At 46.3% G+C, this 17,256-nt stretch overlaps 1 protein-coding gene across 3 annotated transcripts in view; it reads right to left on the bottom strand.

Annotated features, from left to right (window-relative positions):
• TRANK1 (tetratricopeptide repeat and ankyrin repeat containing 1) overlaps positions 1-17,256 on the bottom strand; it is a 97,055-nt gene that overhangs the window by 63,395 nt on the left and 16,404 nt on the right. The window contains exons 2-6 of one of the 3 annotated variants that reach the window (XM_055558724.1): positions 11,527-11,658; positions 9,170-9,220; positions 7,035-7,161; positions 4,813-4,963; positions 1,698-1,816 (exon numbers count right to left, since the gene is read on the bottom strand). In XM_055558724.1, the coding sequence (XP_055414699.1) occupies positions 1,698-1,816; positions 4,813-4,963; positions 7,035-7,161; positions 9,170-9,220; positions 11,527-11,658 (580 nt within the window). Of the gene's footprint in view, positions 1-1,697; positions 1,817-4,812; positions 4,964-7,034; positions 7,162-9,169; positions 9,221-11,526; positions 11,659-17,256 lie in introns of those variants that run through there. The other 2 variants (XM_055558725.1, XM_055558726.1) reach the window with 2 other exon arrangements.

The raw sequence follows: 17,256 nt of genomic DNA, 5'->3' as shown, positions 1-17,256 counted from the left end.
CTACTCACCATAAGCAGGCCCCACAGCCCAGACTCACCCAGATGATCAGTTCAGAGCTCTGACAATCCTGATGGCTGGCTTGGTTTTTATAAGATGTCTTTCCCTACAGTGTTTGGAAATGGCCTGGGCCCCACTGCTGGTAGGATATGGGGCCACCACTTGGGCTGGACTCCTGGGCATCCTTGGCTGGCTGGGTGGCAGCCTGCCAAGAGCTGCTGGGCTCCCACTCCCTCCTTTCTCACCCAGGCTCCGGGGCTCTATCCACGTTCATCCCACATGGGGAAGAGGGGAGTAGTAGACAGAACTACTTTCCTGCTAATGATGCCAAGAGCTTCCCACTCACAGATCTACCCTAAATTACTGAATTTCAGAACTTATAAAAATAAAGCTAGAAAGAGCTCTTAGTTTACCCATCTTATCAGAAAAAAGATCCTAGATCTCTTGTTACCGGGGCCCTAGATTTCTGATTCCTGATTTCCCAAGAGTCTAGCTTGCTTTCCTCCCCGTCACTGCCTCATCCTCAAGACTGTAATATGGGGGTGAGCTTCCGGGAGCCTGTGGCTGGACTTTAAGGAGTTCCTATGAACTCCCTGAAGCGACACACATAGTTGTGTATGTGTGTGTGCATGTGTGCATGAGCACGCACGAAAAGAGAGTCCCAGTGATCTCATTAGATTCCCAGCAGCATCCATGACCTTCTAAAAAACTGAAGAATCCTGTATCCTAAAGTCACCCAGCCTTCCTGGGTCCAGAGTCCCTTCAGGCTGCACATAGATTTTTCTGGTCTGCACAGCTTTAAAAAGCCTGCAGGCCTTTTCTAACCAAACTTCCTCTCTGGGCCAGCCCACTCTCAGGAGCGATTATAGGCCACCTCTAATTGTCATTATGGTCAGTGACAGCCACTGCTCATTGCGTACTGAGCACACTGGTGCCAGGTGTTACAAAACCCCTGGGGCTCAGTGTCTGGCACACTGCAAGCCCTCAGTGAAATTATTATCACCAAGGGCTTACCGTGATAATGACGATAAAATAATATAATGATATTATTATCAGGTGCTATTGGTCCCTTATTTCTAATCCTCCCCCACAACCGGGAGGGAATAGATTTATATCCTGCAACTTACAAGTGAGGAAGTGAGGCCCCGAGAGGAAAGAATTAGCTCAGAACAGTGGAGGACTCAGATTCAGGGAGGCACCTGTGTGGCATGGAAGCCACTGGGCTCCTTCATCCTATGGATTCCTGGCTGTGGGTTCAGATCCTGCAGTCTTGCTGCTACCCGAGGGTGACAGTCTCTTGATGTCATACATCAAGAAGCACAAGCAGGTCATCAGGCCCCAGCTAGCACATGCTGCTGTATAAAGACAATTACAAAGATGAATAGACAATCACTTTTATTTTCCTCATTCCACGTCACCATTAGCATCTGGACTTTACACTTCTTTGATGGCAATGGAGACAGGGAGCACAGAGTGAGGTTGCCACAAACTGTTTTCCAAGCTTAAAAAACGGAAACTGGTGAACTAATATTATCTCAGTGGCTTTTCATTAATGGCATGACAGTGAAAAAGTTACTTTCGCATCAAGATAAACAAGTACTGAATTATAATTCCCCAGTGCTAGCAGAGAGAAAGAAATTTAATCAAATTAAAGAAATTCAATTTGCCTTTCCTCACGAGAGCTATCTCCTTTTACTTACATGCCATAATCCTTTCTTTGCCAACTTTTCTATTACAGATTGCCACACTTCATTGGAGAATCCAGTAGTGAAAATACGATCAAAGCAGGGCAAGAAACTCTGTAAAACAATGGGGTCACCTGAAAGAAAGTTCCAGAGTTTAGAAATTTTAACTTGGGGCAAGTCTAGAACATCTAGGAAAAGGTCCTCCAATTAAGAGCACACATAGACAAATGATAAATTTAAAAATATCAAAAAGAAAAGAGAGCAACTTCCCTGGTAGTTCAGTGGTTAAGATTCTGAGCGTTCAATGCAGGAGGCATGGGTTCCATCCCAAGCAGCCAAAAAAAGAAAAAAAGAGGGGCCATAGAGGATTATGGGAGTGGGCGGCATGAACAACTGGGTATAAGACAGACTCAAGGACGTTTTGTACAACATGGGGAATACAGTCATTTGGTAATGACTGTTAATGGAAAGTAACCTCCAAGAAGGGCATAAAAATTTTAAAAATTAAAATAACAAAGAAGGGCCCTTTCAAAGCATAAAGTCCTATATAATTGAAGTGGCAATCATTTTACGTTCAGGCAAAAGTCAGTCCCTTAAGGCAGTTTATTGTGAGCTATTACATAATAGCTTCTCTATTTGCTGAGCCCAGTGATATATGCTGTATTAATCCCTCAAACCAACCAATAAGGCAGTGCCTATTAGTTCCATTTATGGAGGAGGAAGTGGGCACTTAAGGGAAGTTATTAAACTCACTTCCTTTAAGAAAAATGTGACAAATATTATTTTCATCCAACAGTGAGAAGCTGTGATAAATGAGGTCAAGCATTGTGGCTTATCATGCAGCTAGTTCATGACAAAACCAAGACGGAACTCAGATTGAGCAGTTCTTTTAGTCAGTTTGCATTCTTTCAGCCTAGAGGCCCATCAACATTTTGCGTCTCATGACCCTGCAAATTTGTGGATGACAGTATCCAAGTGGGACAGGTCAGTGGCCAGTATAACAGGGTCCCTCTTCTAAGGTTATCAATTTCCACAAATGAGTAGCCAAATAGCAAAACAAACATACAGTGTACAAACAGGATACACAATTTTCATAAATATATTTTTCAAAATTTAGAAATTGGGCCATGGGCAAACAGTCATCCTCCAAACAGGTAGAAAAGTCAGGATTGTGCTGTTCTAAGAAGTCCTGTTAACTGCCCCCTGAGGATCCAGATTTCTTAGAGGGGCAGCCACACCGAAGAGTCAGTTGCCTGGAATTCCCAAACTCTGGTCTGGCTTCTGACAGAGCAGTGCTATTAGTTTGTCTTAACCATTGGATTGTACACTTTTTTATTTTCTGGCCGTGCCACACGGCATGTAGGATCTTAGTTCCCCAACCAGGGATCCAGCCTGCACCCCCTGTGCCGGAAGTGCAGAGTCTTAACTAGTGGACTGCCACAGAAGCCCCAGAACAGTGGCTTTTAAAAGACACAAAGGGAGGACTTCCCTGGTGGTACAGTGGATGGGAATCTGGCTGCCAATGCAGGGGACATGGGTTTGATTCCTGTTCTGGGAAGATTCCACATGCTGCAGAGCAACTAAGCCCAAATGCCGTAATTACTGTGCCCCTGTGCTTCAACTACTGAAGCCCGCACACCTAGAACCTGTGCTCCGCAACGAGAAGCCACCACAGTGAGCAGCCCGGGCCCCGCAACAAAAAGCAGCTCCCACTCAGCGAAAGGAGAAAAAGCCCGCATGCAGCATCGAAGACCCAGCGCAACCACAATAAACAAATAATTAAATTAAGTTTTAAAAAAAGACAGAGAATAATGAGGACATATAGAGAATGGGACAAACCAACAGGCTCAGAGGAAAGGGAAGCAGGCTTTAGTCACTGTCAGCAAAAGGCAGATGGGAGAGCTGTGATTCATTAGCACCTGTCTGGACACTGACGTCTCTGCTGGGAGACACGGCTAAGCCCACCTCTAACTACTTCCCACCTACCACCTGACACTGCTCTCAACCCCTCTCTGTGCCAAGCTTGCCAAAAGTCTGTAGGATCCCCTCCACAGATCACAGAAGTTGCTTTCCCACAATCAAATCGGGAACGGTTGGATCCGTGTCAGTCAAATGTATCATCAGCAGTAATTCATCTGTTTCTGAAAGCCAGGACCATTTTCCAGCAATTCTAACATATGCCATTGCTCACATTCTACCATCTCTAGAATCAGGATGTGTGTTGCTCTTGATGCTGTCTCAACAGCAGAACGTAAATTAGTGGCATAGGGATGTCCCTGGCAATCCAGGGATTAAGAACCCCCCACAAGCCCCCCCTCCACTGCAAGGGGCACAGGTTCAATCCCTGGTTGGGGAACTAAGATACCACCTGCTGTGTGGTGTGGCCAAAAGATAAAATCATAATAATAAAATTTAAAAATAGTGGCACATCTTAAATTAATGCAATCTTAAATCTGATCAAAAACAGTATTGGAAAACAACAGCCTGGCCGTTGGTAGAACTTTAGACCATGTTGTGATACCCTGGGAAAGATCTCCTTTGTCCCTGGCGGGGAATTTTTCATATATGTTGCATACTTGTCTGTTTTTGCCAACTCAAGGTCACGGACAAAGCCATATCATAGGCCAGGTTGTCAGACTAATAACCTAATGATCAATGCAAATCACCACCTCCCCCACATGCCCACCCCCACCCGGGTGTGTTCCTAGCAGACTGTCAGCTTCCGTAGGACCCTCCCTCAGTCCCTTCAAATTGTTTTCATGGCAAACAGGAACACTTCTTGACATACTGGAGAAATACACGCAAAAATCACGTAAAACATGTAGTATAAGTAGGGACAGCCCTATGGATAGCAACAGAGAAAGCTTAGGTCTGCAACAAAACTGGAAAACTGGGACAGCTTTAAGTGATTTATGCAAAAAGATGAAGTTGTTTTCTCAAAGGCCTGGGCCATCAAAGCTTCCCATGTGTTTTCCACTGTAAAGTTTCATTCAAACTGCATGAAGAAGCCACAAAGAAAAACACCCTGTAATTATCTCCCCAGAAACCTGAGTCCCCAAGGAGCCATTCAAAGACAATCACAAGGCCTTTAAAAGAAAGAGAGGGCAGGCCTCCCCCAGTCCCGACTTACTGCCCATCGTGGTGAAGACTGCCACCAAGAAATCAGCAATCTGGGTCTTGTCCTGGCTGCTCCTCACGAGCTGCAGACCCTCAAAAAACATGCGAGCAGCTTCATAAGGCTGGCGCAACCCCAGCAAGGAATAACCAGCTCGGTAGTACCCCTGCAATGAGAAAAAACAGAACTGTTAACATGCCCATCTCTTCCAAACTGCTGCTGAAGGCAAGGCAAGATTGAGGATCTGAGGCAACAGACTACAAGAAAACACTGATTTCCAAGTAAACACAGATTTCTAACAAGCTCTGGATATAGGCTTTCCACATTGGATTCCATGCCACAATGCTCCTATCAAGTGGTAACTGGCACGAAAAGAATCCCTTTCAAGTCCATGACACATATAGCATCTAACATTGGAGCCAGCTGGTGTCCTCTGTTCCCAGGTGACTCAGTGATAAAGAATCGCCTGCCAATGCAGGAGACACAGAAGAGACGCAGCTTCGATCCCTGGGTCGGGAAGATCCTCTGGAGGAGAAAATGGCAACCCACTCCAGTATTCTTGCCTGAGAAATCCCATGGACAGAGGAGCCTGGTGGGCTATGGTCCATGGTGCTGCAGTCGGACATGACTAACTGGCTGAGCACACAACGTAAGAACCAGAGAGAAAGGAGTGGGCCTGGTTCCAATGACGTATGTGGTTTATGTATTTGTGCCTTAAAACACAGCCTGAGCAAGAAGGGAGAAATGAAACCATGTAGTCCTACAACAACAGTGTTCTGGAAAAGAATGAGATTGTCATGTCAACACAGGAGCTGTTCCCTGCTCCTTTCAATCAAAGTAAACACGATTTCCAATGGAAATGGCAAGCACTGAGGGTCACTCAGCTCATATTACAAGCAGTATACACCAGAGGCCAAACATTTCTTTTGGTTTCTGTAGGGAGAGGAAAATTTCAATGATTAATAGAGGGAAATGGTCTAGCTTTGCCTGTATGCAAACTGTTAAGCTCTTGAGAAGGAACAAAATGATCCATATTGCCTTCCCCACTTTGACCACTGAAATGAATCAGTATCAGGGGCTACCAAAACAATTTTCTGTCTAAAATAATACAAGGTGTTCACCAACTGGGTTCATAAAAAAAAAGCAAGTGCCTGTGACATCCTTGATGGTCCACTGGTTCAGAACCCTCCTTGCAGAGCAGGGGAAGCAGGTTCGATCCCTGGTCAGGGAACTAAGATCCCACATGCCACAGGGCAACTAAGCCCTTGCACTGCAGCTAGGAAGTCCTCGTGCTGCAACGAAAGATCCTGTATGATGCAAGGATGATCCCAAGTGCCACAACGAAGACCCAAGGCAGTCAAATAAATAAACACTTAAAAAAAAAAAGCAAGCACCTGAAATTCAACTTAAATTTTGGTGAAATTCAACTTCACCAAACCTCTCATTATTTACTGATTTGTTTGCATTTTAAAAAGTCTAAAACCTTAGATGACAATCAGAAAAAGGAAGCAAGCAGCCAAGTAAGCTGGTACAGAATTTCCCATTTCTTTGCCTTTCTCAGGTCTAAGTTTCGCCTTTTATTTTGGAGGGAGGTGAAGGGGATCAGAATACATCACCCCAAAATGTGACACTTTGGCACAAGGATTCTTTTGAGATGAATGCATCTGAGATTCAACAGACGCAGAAAGAAGCCTTCCTGGAGCCTCCCTTCTTTGATTAGAAGCAGAAACTCCAAGAAGGATCGCCATAAAACCCCTCTCGCGGGGAATTCTTATGACCAGGAAGGAGACAAACTGAAACTTGCAAACAGCAAAGAACATGCAGAGACTATGAATTTTGGTGTAAATACATCAGAACAAAATGAGCTCCATCGAGACCACCCCTGGACTGAATCCACCAATAGGCCTGGCTCGACTCTCCCCTGCAAACGTCTTTCAACACTTGGCCACCATCCTTCCTACTCGCCTCCAGATGCTGTGCACATCTGTCTACAGTGCAAAGAGAGCTGAATAAGAAGTGCTCCTAAAGACACAGGGACTTCCCTGGCAATCCACCTTAGGGCTCCCAGCACTCAATGCAAGGAGTGCGGGTTTGATCCCTTGTCGGGGAACCAAGGTCCCCCATGGACCTTGCAGCCAACAACAACAAAAATAAACATGAGAGATGGAAGAGTAAAGACAAAACAAACAACAAGGAAGGGAAGGAGGCAGCAGCTGCGGCGTCCACAGTCAGCCTACCTTTACGTAGGTCGGATCCCACTGGAGACACTCCTTGGCAGCCATGTAGGCCTCGTTCCATTTCCCAAGGCTGTAAAATGCATTGGATTTGTTGCACAGCAGCACAGCGAAGTCCCTGGGGGGAACCCTGTGGGAAAGGACCAACTGGTAGTCAGTAAATAGTTGTATTGTCCTGCAAATACAGAACCCAGTCCTTGAAGGCCACAGTTCTGATACTGATTATATTTGCCATGGTGATGGGGTTTCAGCAGGAAATGTCCCAATTATACCTATGACATCTGACCCTCACAGCCTACAAAGGCGAGGTCATCTGCAATGTCCCAGGCGCCCTTCCTCACTCCCAAATCCTCTCCTCCCACCTTTTCATGACAAATGTTCTCAGCACCTCGAGTCCACCTCCTCTTGACCTCCACAGGACTTTTACCCCTTAGAGTCCACTGGTGAAGATGCTGTAAAAAGGACAACTGGTCCTCAGGGTGGAGAGGTTGGGAGTTCTCACTGAGCCTTCACAAAGTCCAGACACCGTGGGAGCCACCGCACATACACGTGCATGCTAAATGGAGCCAGAGCTCCTCAAAACACAGGACCACACTGTCCCCATGGAGCCTGTGAAAGATGCTGGGTGAGCACTGTTCTAGTACATAGGCAGGGCCACCCAAATGGGAGGGGACCCAGGGCCAGAGTACAAAAAGAGGCACCCATACCATGTGGCCAATCTTCCCTGTCCGATACAGTGGCCACAGACCACATACAGCCATGTAAATTTAATTAAATCAGAAAGGCAAGCTTCAAATTTAGAACTACAGGCACTCTTTCAGGACCAGTGAGCCAGGCCGGTGCCCCTCACCACTCTCTCTTCTCTTTCCATCTCAGCCTTCATCCTGCATTGCAGGAGATGTGATGTCCAAGCTCAGTCCTCACCCCTAACCTTGGAAGGCACTCTGAAAATTGTCTGCAGGTAAGAGGCCCATGCAGATGCTAGGAGCAGGGGCCGTGGACAGGAATTCTGGGGTCCTGGTGGAAGGAAGCAAGCTCTGAGTGGGTAAAGCCCCTGCCCCAGACTCCCTCCAAAAGGAGGGTACAGCTGGAGTAAGGCAAAATCGGGCCTCAAAAGCACAGCAGGTCAGGGCCCCTCCTGCCTGGTTCTTTGTTGTTCAGTTGCTAAGTCATGTCTGACTCTTTGTGACCCCATGAACTGCAGCATGACAGACTCCCCTGTCCTTTACTATCTATCTCTCAGAGTTTGCTCAGATTCATGCCCATTGAGGCAGTGATGCTATCTAACCATCTCATCCCTGCTGACGCCTTCTCCTCTTGCCCTCAATCTTTTCCAACATCAGGGTCTTTTCCAATGAGTCAGCTTTTCACATCAGGGGGTCAAAGTACTGGCCTGGGTCTAGGGGTCATACTGCTGCAAGGTTATTGCTGAAACCAAGTTGGAAGAAGCAAAACACAAAATATACCATAAAAAGTCAACAGAAGTCCAAGTGCTGTTTAATTCAAGACACACAAAGTGGAAAAGCAAGGCTTATACTTCCTTTATTTGAACTACTTTCATGTAAAAATAATACTAACAGGAAAGTTAGGTAATACAGATACCCACAAAAAAATAAAGCAAAGTAAAAATCTCCTCTACTATGTCCCCACCCGCAGGGCTTTCTGTATCTAGTTTTTCTCCGTGAAGTATGAGGGCCCAGAAGCTCAGGAGAGGTGCTGAGTCTGTCAGAAGGTAACTGACAAGGGAGCTGTGACCACAGTGTAGTAGACACCAAGTGTCCAGCCCAGACACCCTGGCCAGTCCTAGCAGGAATGAGTATGGGCTGCAGCTAGGGTCTCCTTGAGTCCCATTTATCCTCAGCCTAATGGGAGCTGCCTTCTCCCCAGGAAGTTATACCCCCGTTATGGACTGTGTTCCCACCAAATTCATTTGTTGAATCCCCAACCCCTAGAGTGATGGTATTTGGAGCAGGGGCCTTCAGGAAGGTGATTAGGTTTAAATGAAGCCAGGAGATCGGGGCCCTCATGATAGAATTAGTGCCTTTATAAGCAGAGACATCAGAGTGTTCCTGTTCTCTCCACCATAGGAGGACACAGTGAGAATGTGGCCATCTGCAAACCAGGAAGGGAGCACTTACCAGGAACTGAACTGGCCGCTACCCGGACCTTGGACTTCCCAGTCTCCAGAACTGTGAGGAACAAATTCCTGTTGTTTACTCCACCCAGTCAATGGCAGTTAGTTATTGCAGCCTGAGCTGACTAATCGCCCCACTCCCTTGGACAATTCCTAGGGGCCAGACAGCCTACCAGCTGGAGATTGACTGACACAGGCATCAGAAAGGTCAGACTCCTTGTCTTAAAGAGACAGTTCTGCAGTACAACTCAGGGTCCAGAGCTGACTCCAGTGGAGACACCATCCCTACCCGATCCTGCTTCCCTCCGTCCCCTTCTCCCCAGGACACCTGCTCGTGGACCACAAGCCCTGTGTCAGCTGGCAGCGGCAGGAAGGCAGGTGACAGGTGATGGGCTCCGGAAACTGTATCAGGAAGGTCCCATGAAAGGCAGTACACGAGGGTGCAGGCAGGTGTCCCTTTAGCTGTCATGCATCTGCTAAGTGGTGGCGCTGAGATGTGAGTACTCACCATGTGGTCAGTCTACCACCACAATCTGACACTACCTTTTTCTTTGCAAGACAGAAGGGGAAGTCAATATTTCCCCCGATGAATGAGGCACTCTACCAGCTCTGACACAGCTCTGATCTGAACTAAGAGGGTGCAGAATGACAGAACTACAAGCCCAGGTCAGTTACAGTCAATTCCAATCCAGCGTAGACACAGGAAATAGGAGGGAGGAGGTGGGAGCCATGTGTCAGGAACTCAACTCAGTGCCACTTCTAGGTACAAGTTTACGCTGTATACTCCCTACAAATGCCAACCTCTGCTTCCTCTATTACAGCTGTGCCCAAAGAATGATGTGGTAACCTCTGGGGACCCCCAAGACCACTTCAGGTAGTCCCCAAGGTCAAACTATCTTCACAATTGCAGTTAGCTGAATAATGGGTTCCAAATAATGTTTTCTTTTATGGCAAAAGGAACTTGGGAGATGGGATTAATTTAGGATCTTGAGATTAGGATCTGGAAGAGGATACGATCACAAGTGTCCTTGTAAGTGGGAGACTGAGAGAGTCGGCCACAGGCAGAGGAGATGTGATGACAGAAGCAGCAACTGGAATGATGTGCTTTAAGGAGGATGCACAAAGGGACCACAAGCCAAGGATACAGGCAGCCACTCAAGGGTGAAAGAGACAAGGAAATGGAGGCTCCTCCCCAAGGAACTGGGCTTTCCTGGTGGCTCAGATGGTAAAGTGTCTGCCTACAATGCAGGAGACTGGGGTTCAATCCCTGGGTCGGGAAGGTCTCCTGGAGAAGGAAATGGCAAGCCACTTGAGTATTCTTGCTGGAAAATCCCATGGATGGAGAAGCCTGGTGGGCTACAGTCCATGGGGTCGCAAAGAGTCGGACACGACTGAGCGACTTCACTTTCACTTTCCCCAAGGAACCAGCCCTGCCAACACCTTGCTTTTTAGCCTCACAAGACTCATTTTGGACCCCTGACCTCCAGAAACACAAGATCATAAATGTGTATTGTTTTAATCCACAAAGTTGGTGGTCATTTCTTACAGCAGCAACAGGAAACTAATACAATAATACCGAGACTTAGGTGCCTTTTTCACAATCCTTCTCTCACACGTGGATGGGGAATTTTCCAAAGGCTACCTGGAGTGTGATGTCACAGCAGACTCAATGCAGAAACAGATGTGAGAAGCCAGATGTCTTCCACTGAGACAGACATTAAAGAGACTTGCAAATACGTAAAATGTGAAACTCTTCTCACTACATTTTTGGTTTTGAAAAGTAATTCCTCATAAAAACACTGCTTGTGTCAGCATGTCACGGGTTTATTACTGATATTTTAAAATAATGAATAAATACATATTTTAAATGTTTCTCAGTTTTGAGTTCTAACACAGGCTTTATTGATAACTACACCAACAAAAGCTCTCTGGGGTCCTCCATAATTTGTAAGCAGGCTGTAATCCTGAAATGTTTGGGAACAGGTCTGCTAGAAGCGGAAGGGGCAGGGGAAGAGGTGAGCCTTAGTTCCTGGTGGCTTGCCCTGTGGCCAGGCCAGTGGGTTGACAGCACAGATAAACAAGATGGAATGAATGGCAAATGCAGAGGCTTGGAGACAGAGTCGGTCATTCCAGGAACTCTGTTGGAACCAGACAAAAGGGAAAGTTTTGCAAGGTTGATCAACAGCCCCCTGGGTTTCACTTTCTGTTTCCTGAATTCCTCTAGCTTCACTGAGACTGACTGCAGAGAAGATAAACAGAAAGTGGGAGGAGAAAAGAAACTGAAACTAGCTGGTGCGATAAAAAGTGAGAAAAAAAAACAAAAGCAAGAGAGTGAGGCAGGGAGAAAATCCAAACACTTACCCCCACTGGTACAACTGCAGGAGAATCTGGATGGCTTCATCGTACTTTCTGATGGCCAAAGAGAAGTTCCCACTCTTAAAACCCTGGTTGCCAGATTCTTTCAGCAGCTCGGCGTAAGCTGTGGGGTCCATCCTGTGAGGAGACGAGGGAAGGCTGGCAGCACGGGCTTCCGTCCTCTCCCCATCTGCATCGCTCGGAGTCTGAAGGGGCAGGTTGTTCATCCTGGCCCCTCCCACCAGCTGAAGGCACACCCTGCCCACACCCCTCCCCACCAGGGACCAGACTGAGTGTCTGATCGCAGACGGTTTCTTTCTCAGTTCTTTTATGACCTCTGGAGCAGCGGCCAGAACGATTCCATTTATTGGGTGTTAATGACCAGGTAGGCTGTAAGGAAGGAGTCAGCTTCCATGCCTAAGACGATCTGAAGGACCTCCCTGGTGGTCCAGTGGTTAAGAATCCGCCTGCCAATGCAGGGGACGTGGGTTCGATCCCTAGGCCAGGAAGATTCCACAAGCTGTGGGGCAACTAAGCCCATGCACCGCAACTACTGAAGCCCAAGTACCTAGAGCCCACGTGCTGTGCAACGAAAAAAGCCCTTGCGATGGGGAACCCGTGCACCGCGACTAGAGTAGCGCCCCCCCCCCCACTCCCCGGCATGCGCAGCAATGAAGACCAGTGCAGCAACGAAGACCCAAGGCAGCCAAAATAAAGAATAAACAAAAATTTTTAAAAGACGACATGAAGCTGGCAGGTGGTGTGCACTAGATAAGTGGCAGCACTTCCCACAACCGCCACAAGCATTTCTCTCTCATTTACCCAACACAGCGTCTCAGAAGGAGGCACCATTTTCACTGTTCAGATGAGGAAACTTAGGATCAAGTTCAAGTCACTTGCTTAAGGATGGGCTAATGGGTGTCCCCGGTTCTGACCCCAGTTCCAAGTTCCTGCCCTTGACCCTGTACTGCATGGCTTACTCACTCAAGGAGTTTAGAGTCCTTCCACTGTCTCCAAAGGTCCTAAAAGCCTCGAAGTATTTGTCCCTGAGATTCCTATTGCCCACTTACCTGTCTGCATCCCCTGGGAAGCCCTTACCTCTTTCATGACTCCTGTTTCATTCATTTGGTAGCCCTAGCACAGAATGTGGAGAAGGCAATGGCACCCCACTCCAGTACCCTTGCCTGGAAAATCCCACGGACAGAGGAGCCTGGTGGGCTGCAGTCCATGGGGTCGCTGGGAGTCGGACACGACTGAGCGACTTCACTTTCACTTTTCACTTTCATGCATTGGAGAAGGAAATGGCAACCCACTCCAGTGTTCTTGTCTGGAGAATCCCAGGGATGGGGGAGCCTGGTGGGCTGCAGTCTATGGGGTCGCACAGAGTCGGACACAACTGAAGTGACTTAGCAGCAGCAGCAGCAGCACAGAATGGGTACTTAAATATTTGCTGTGTAATGAATTAGAATGCCAGACCCAGAGAGGCTGCTTGTTACCGATTCTCTCTGGTGTGGCCTGGAGCCCTGCCCACCTGATGGGGCTTCAGGAAGTGTTTGCTACACCAAGGTAGTGGACAGGAGAGGCCTCGCAGAGCCTCGAGAAGCAGCTGCCAAGGAGGCAGGGAAAAGGTGGGGGTCAGGGACTTCCTTGGTGGTCCTGTGGTTAAGACTGCTTCCACTGCATGAGGCATGGGTTTGATCCCTGCTCAGAGAACTACGATCCTGCATGCCACACGCTATGGCCAAAAGAAAAGTGGGGATCAGAAGAGATGTCCCACAGAATTTTCTCCTCTCAAGATAGCAGAAGGAAAGGTAAGGCCGTGGGGAAAGTCTTAAAAATGAGGACACTTCAGGTGGCTGCACAGGCCCTGCACCTGTAGGGTAGTACAATCTATCGAAAGCCTTCTTGACCAGCATAATCATTGTACAAAGAATAATCCCTGTTGTTTGTATCATTTCAAACCTTGGCAAGGGGTTTGGGAGGCAGGGAAGCCAACCCAAGCAGACAGAAGTGGTGGCTTATTTTCCTTTTAAAATATTTATTTATTTGTCTGTGCTAGGTCTTGGTTGTGTCGTGTGGAATCTAGTATCTCCAACCAGGGATCAAAACCGGGCCTGCTGCATTGGGAGCAGAGTCTTAGCCACTGGACCAATAGGGAAGGGGAAGTCCCGGTGACTTATTTTAAGCCCATGAGTTAACTGGACTTTTGAACTGCATTCCTGCATTCACCACGCAGAGCTATTCCAGAATGAGGCATGTTATTGCTAAACAAGTCAAAATTAAAAATTCCACCTAGACATTGCATTAAATAATCTCTAAATTCTATGACTCACATTTATACAGAGATGACAGAGGAGACCATGAGAAAAAGTTTATACAATTGATTAGAGAATGAAAACATGTGTTTCACCTTCAAATATTGCCAGCCAGGTGTCAAATAAATAATTTTAAAGTGGCCATTTTTGGACAGCTAGAAATAGGAAATGTCTGTAACAACTGACAAAGGGTTAATATCCCTCCCCCTTTTTTTTTTGCCTTTTGGCTGCACCACGTAGCTTGTGGGATCTTAGTTCCTCAACTATGGATCGAACCCAGGCCCATGGCTGTGAAAGCACAGGGGTTTAGCCACTGGACCACTAGGGAATTTCTGGTACCCCTCTTTTATAAATACCTTTCACTGCAAGGAAGGATCAACCTGATCAAAATGTGTAAGGCCACAGACAGAAAATTCACAAAGGAATACAAGTAGTTGCTAAATACATGGACAGTGGATATCCAGGATCACCATCACTCATAGGCAAAAGAATGAAAAATTAAAATAGCAAAGGGTCACTAGGAAATATTTAAAAGAGTGAGTCCCCCAATGGTGGGACCTGTCACATCCGGCTTACAGGAGAAATATACTAGATCACTGATATACTTAGCCTCATAGATGTTCACCACAGTGAAAAACCAGAAATAACCCTAAATATTCCATAATGTGTAACAGATTTGAATCAGTTATAAAGCACCCATATGGTAGAATACCACACAGTTTTTTTTAAAGTCATGTTGTAAAAGAACATTTAATGATGGGCTACGTTAGTAAATGAAAGATAAAGGCTACATAAAAAGGCACATAATCCCAAATTAAATTTTAAACACATCTAATGTACCGAAGACATGCCAGAATGTTAACAGCCTCACCACTGGAATTAGGTAGGGTTTTAATCTTCCTCCTTGAGCTCTTCTGAATTTCCAATTGCCAGAAAATGTGCCACCTTCATGATCAGACCATAAATGTTATTAAAATGACTCTTTAAGGGCTTAATTAAAGAATTCAAACACAAAATGTTTCCACTGTACTTATAAATACAATAAAAACGATTCACATCTGATTTTTCTCTAGAACTTAAGTGAGCTCTAAATGTTATGAGCAGACATCCAATGTTTTCATCCTCTTACATCTTGGCTTTTTCTTGGTATGGTCATGCGACAAGGGAAAGGGGGATTGCCAACCACAAAGAAAGTTTTTTGCTTCTCAGCAGGATTTATTGACAGTTACACCTTCATTACAGGGAAGAATGCTTTACATCGCTGCTCTGCTGTCGAGTCTTTTTTTTAACAAGTGAGCAGTCTATTTATAGGATGAAACTGTTAAACACAGTGGTAATTACCTACCGTAATGACAGAACTCCTGAGAACGAATCTCATCATGTCATTTCATTCTTACCAGAAGCCCCAGGAGGTAGGCTGGATTGTGTCCCCATTTGACAAATAGGGAAACTGAGGCAAGGAGCGCTCAGGGCCTTGCCATAGTCCCAGGGATAGGGGTGGTGCTGGAATCCAAGCCTAGGTGGACTGGCCTCGGGGGCGAGACTCCACTCTGAAGAAACCAGGCGGAGGCTAAACAGTCAGCGGCAGTCAGACCCTGCCGTGTGAGGCACTGGCGGGCCATACATGGATCCATCACAGTCTGCACTTTCAGTTTTTCTGTTTGTTTTGATGTGGACTGTTTTTTTAAAGTTTTTATTGAATTTGTGACAATATTGCTTTTGGTTTATGTTTTGTTTCTGGCTGCGAAGTATGCTAAGTCCTGTCCAACCCTTTGCTACCCTATGGACCATAAACCTCCAGGTTCCTCTGTCTATGAGACTTCCCAAGCGAGACTACTGGAGTGGGTTGCCATTCCCTTCTCCAGGGGATCTTCCCGGACCAGGGATCGAACCTGTATCTCTTACTTCTCCTGCACTGGCAGGCAGATTCTTTACCACTAGTACCCCCTAGCTCCCTGACCAGGGATCAAACCAGCACCCCTACCCTGGAAGGTGAAGTCGACCACTGGACGGCCAGGAAAGGCTCCTGAACTTTCAGCTTTGTCAGTGGGGCTGAAGCTAAATGATCAGAAGGTAAAGACAGGTTCACAGGGGCAGAGTCTGCTTTTGCTCAGTTTCACTATATCCCTAGGAGGATTCAAGGTCCAGTTGTTGGGAGGTGGCCAGGGCTGCTTGGCAGAGGAAGCAGAAGTAAGAAAAATGCAAATGCACTGGCGAGGTTCTGAAACTAGCAAGTTGAAAACAAAGCAGGCGCGGGCTGCTGTCATTTTGTGTGTGTGTCTTTATTCTGTTTTGTCTTTTATTGAAGGATATTTGATTGTTACAGTGCTGCGTTAGTTTCGGGTATACCGCAGAGTGATTCGGTTATACATGTATATATCTATATTCTTTAAAAAAAAAAAATTCTTCTCCATTATAGTTGCATTGTGTGTATACACATGAAGAGTTCTATAACTGATTTACAGGCGCCAGACTGCAAAAAGGTGGGCTCCAGGCAGCTGAAAGGGGCAGAAAGAGAGGCTTTTCCTCTGTCCCTTATCTGGGTACGACATAACAACTTAACAGCAAATTTGTTTACTTTTTTTGTTTCTTGGTGGTGGGGTTTTTTTGTTTTTGTTTTTTAATTGAAACCCTTTCAAAACATCCTCAAAGTAGTGAACAATCCAAGATCAACTCTGGAAAGCTGGGGGTACAGATAACTGCAAAAACAGAGGGCAGAGACAGCAATTCTTAAAACCAACTCCTTCCTGCTCCCACAGAAAGGTGGGCACAGACAGCACGGGATAAGAATGCAAAGTCAGGACTCATTCTGAGGACTACGATTTGCTTTCTTTGCTGTTCCTTCTTTTTGTCTTGGGGGAAAGGGTGCAATTTCCACACTTCCTGCGCTGTCTTATTCCCACCTCTGAGCTCTGTGTTGTCTTTCTATCCCATCCAACACCTACTATACACAGATGAGCAGTACCTGCCATCAGGAGCTCAATCCTCATGTAATTACTTCCACACAATATCTTGACATAGAACATGGGCTTACAGGTTGCCACAAATCCTCCATTCAGTGCCCACAGGAGTACAACTGAAAAATGATCTCATGGCTCCATAACTTCCCATAAATACAGAACCTGAAGTTTCCACCCTACTCACTCCCTTAACAAATAGAGCAAAGATGCACAAAAGCAAGACCCAAGTGTACAAAACTGCTCCTGACCTTGCAAATCAAGCATGAAGAAAATGTTCTGACGTGATTTTATGAAGCAGCTTGGTTTCTGTCTGAGGGGGACACGGAAGTTTCAGTCCACAATTGATCCCTGCTGTTCAGAATTGCCGATACAGCCAATTCAAAGTCCTGTTTCCCCTGATGCTCATATTAAGACTGGACTCATCTCAGATTGACTCACTCTTGTCCTGCAACTAACCAGTA

The sequence above is a fragment of the Bubalus kerabau genome, chromosome 20 (assembly GCF_029407905.1).
Source record: "Bubalus kerabau isolate K-KA32 ecotype Philippines breed swamp buffalo chromosome 20, PCC_UOA_SB_1v2, whole genome shotgun sequence".
Taxonomy (NCBI): Eukaryota; Metazoa; Chordata; class Mammalia; order Artiodactyla; family Bovidae; genus Bubalus; species Bubalus kerabau.
This window is presented reverse-complemented; position numbering and strand designations above follow the sequence as displayed.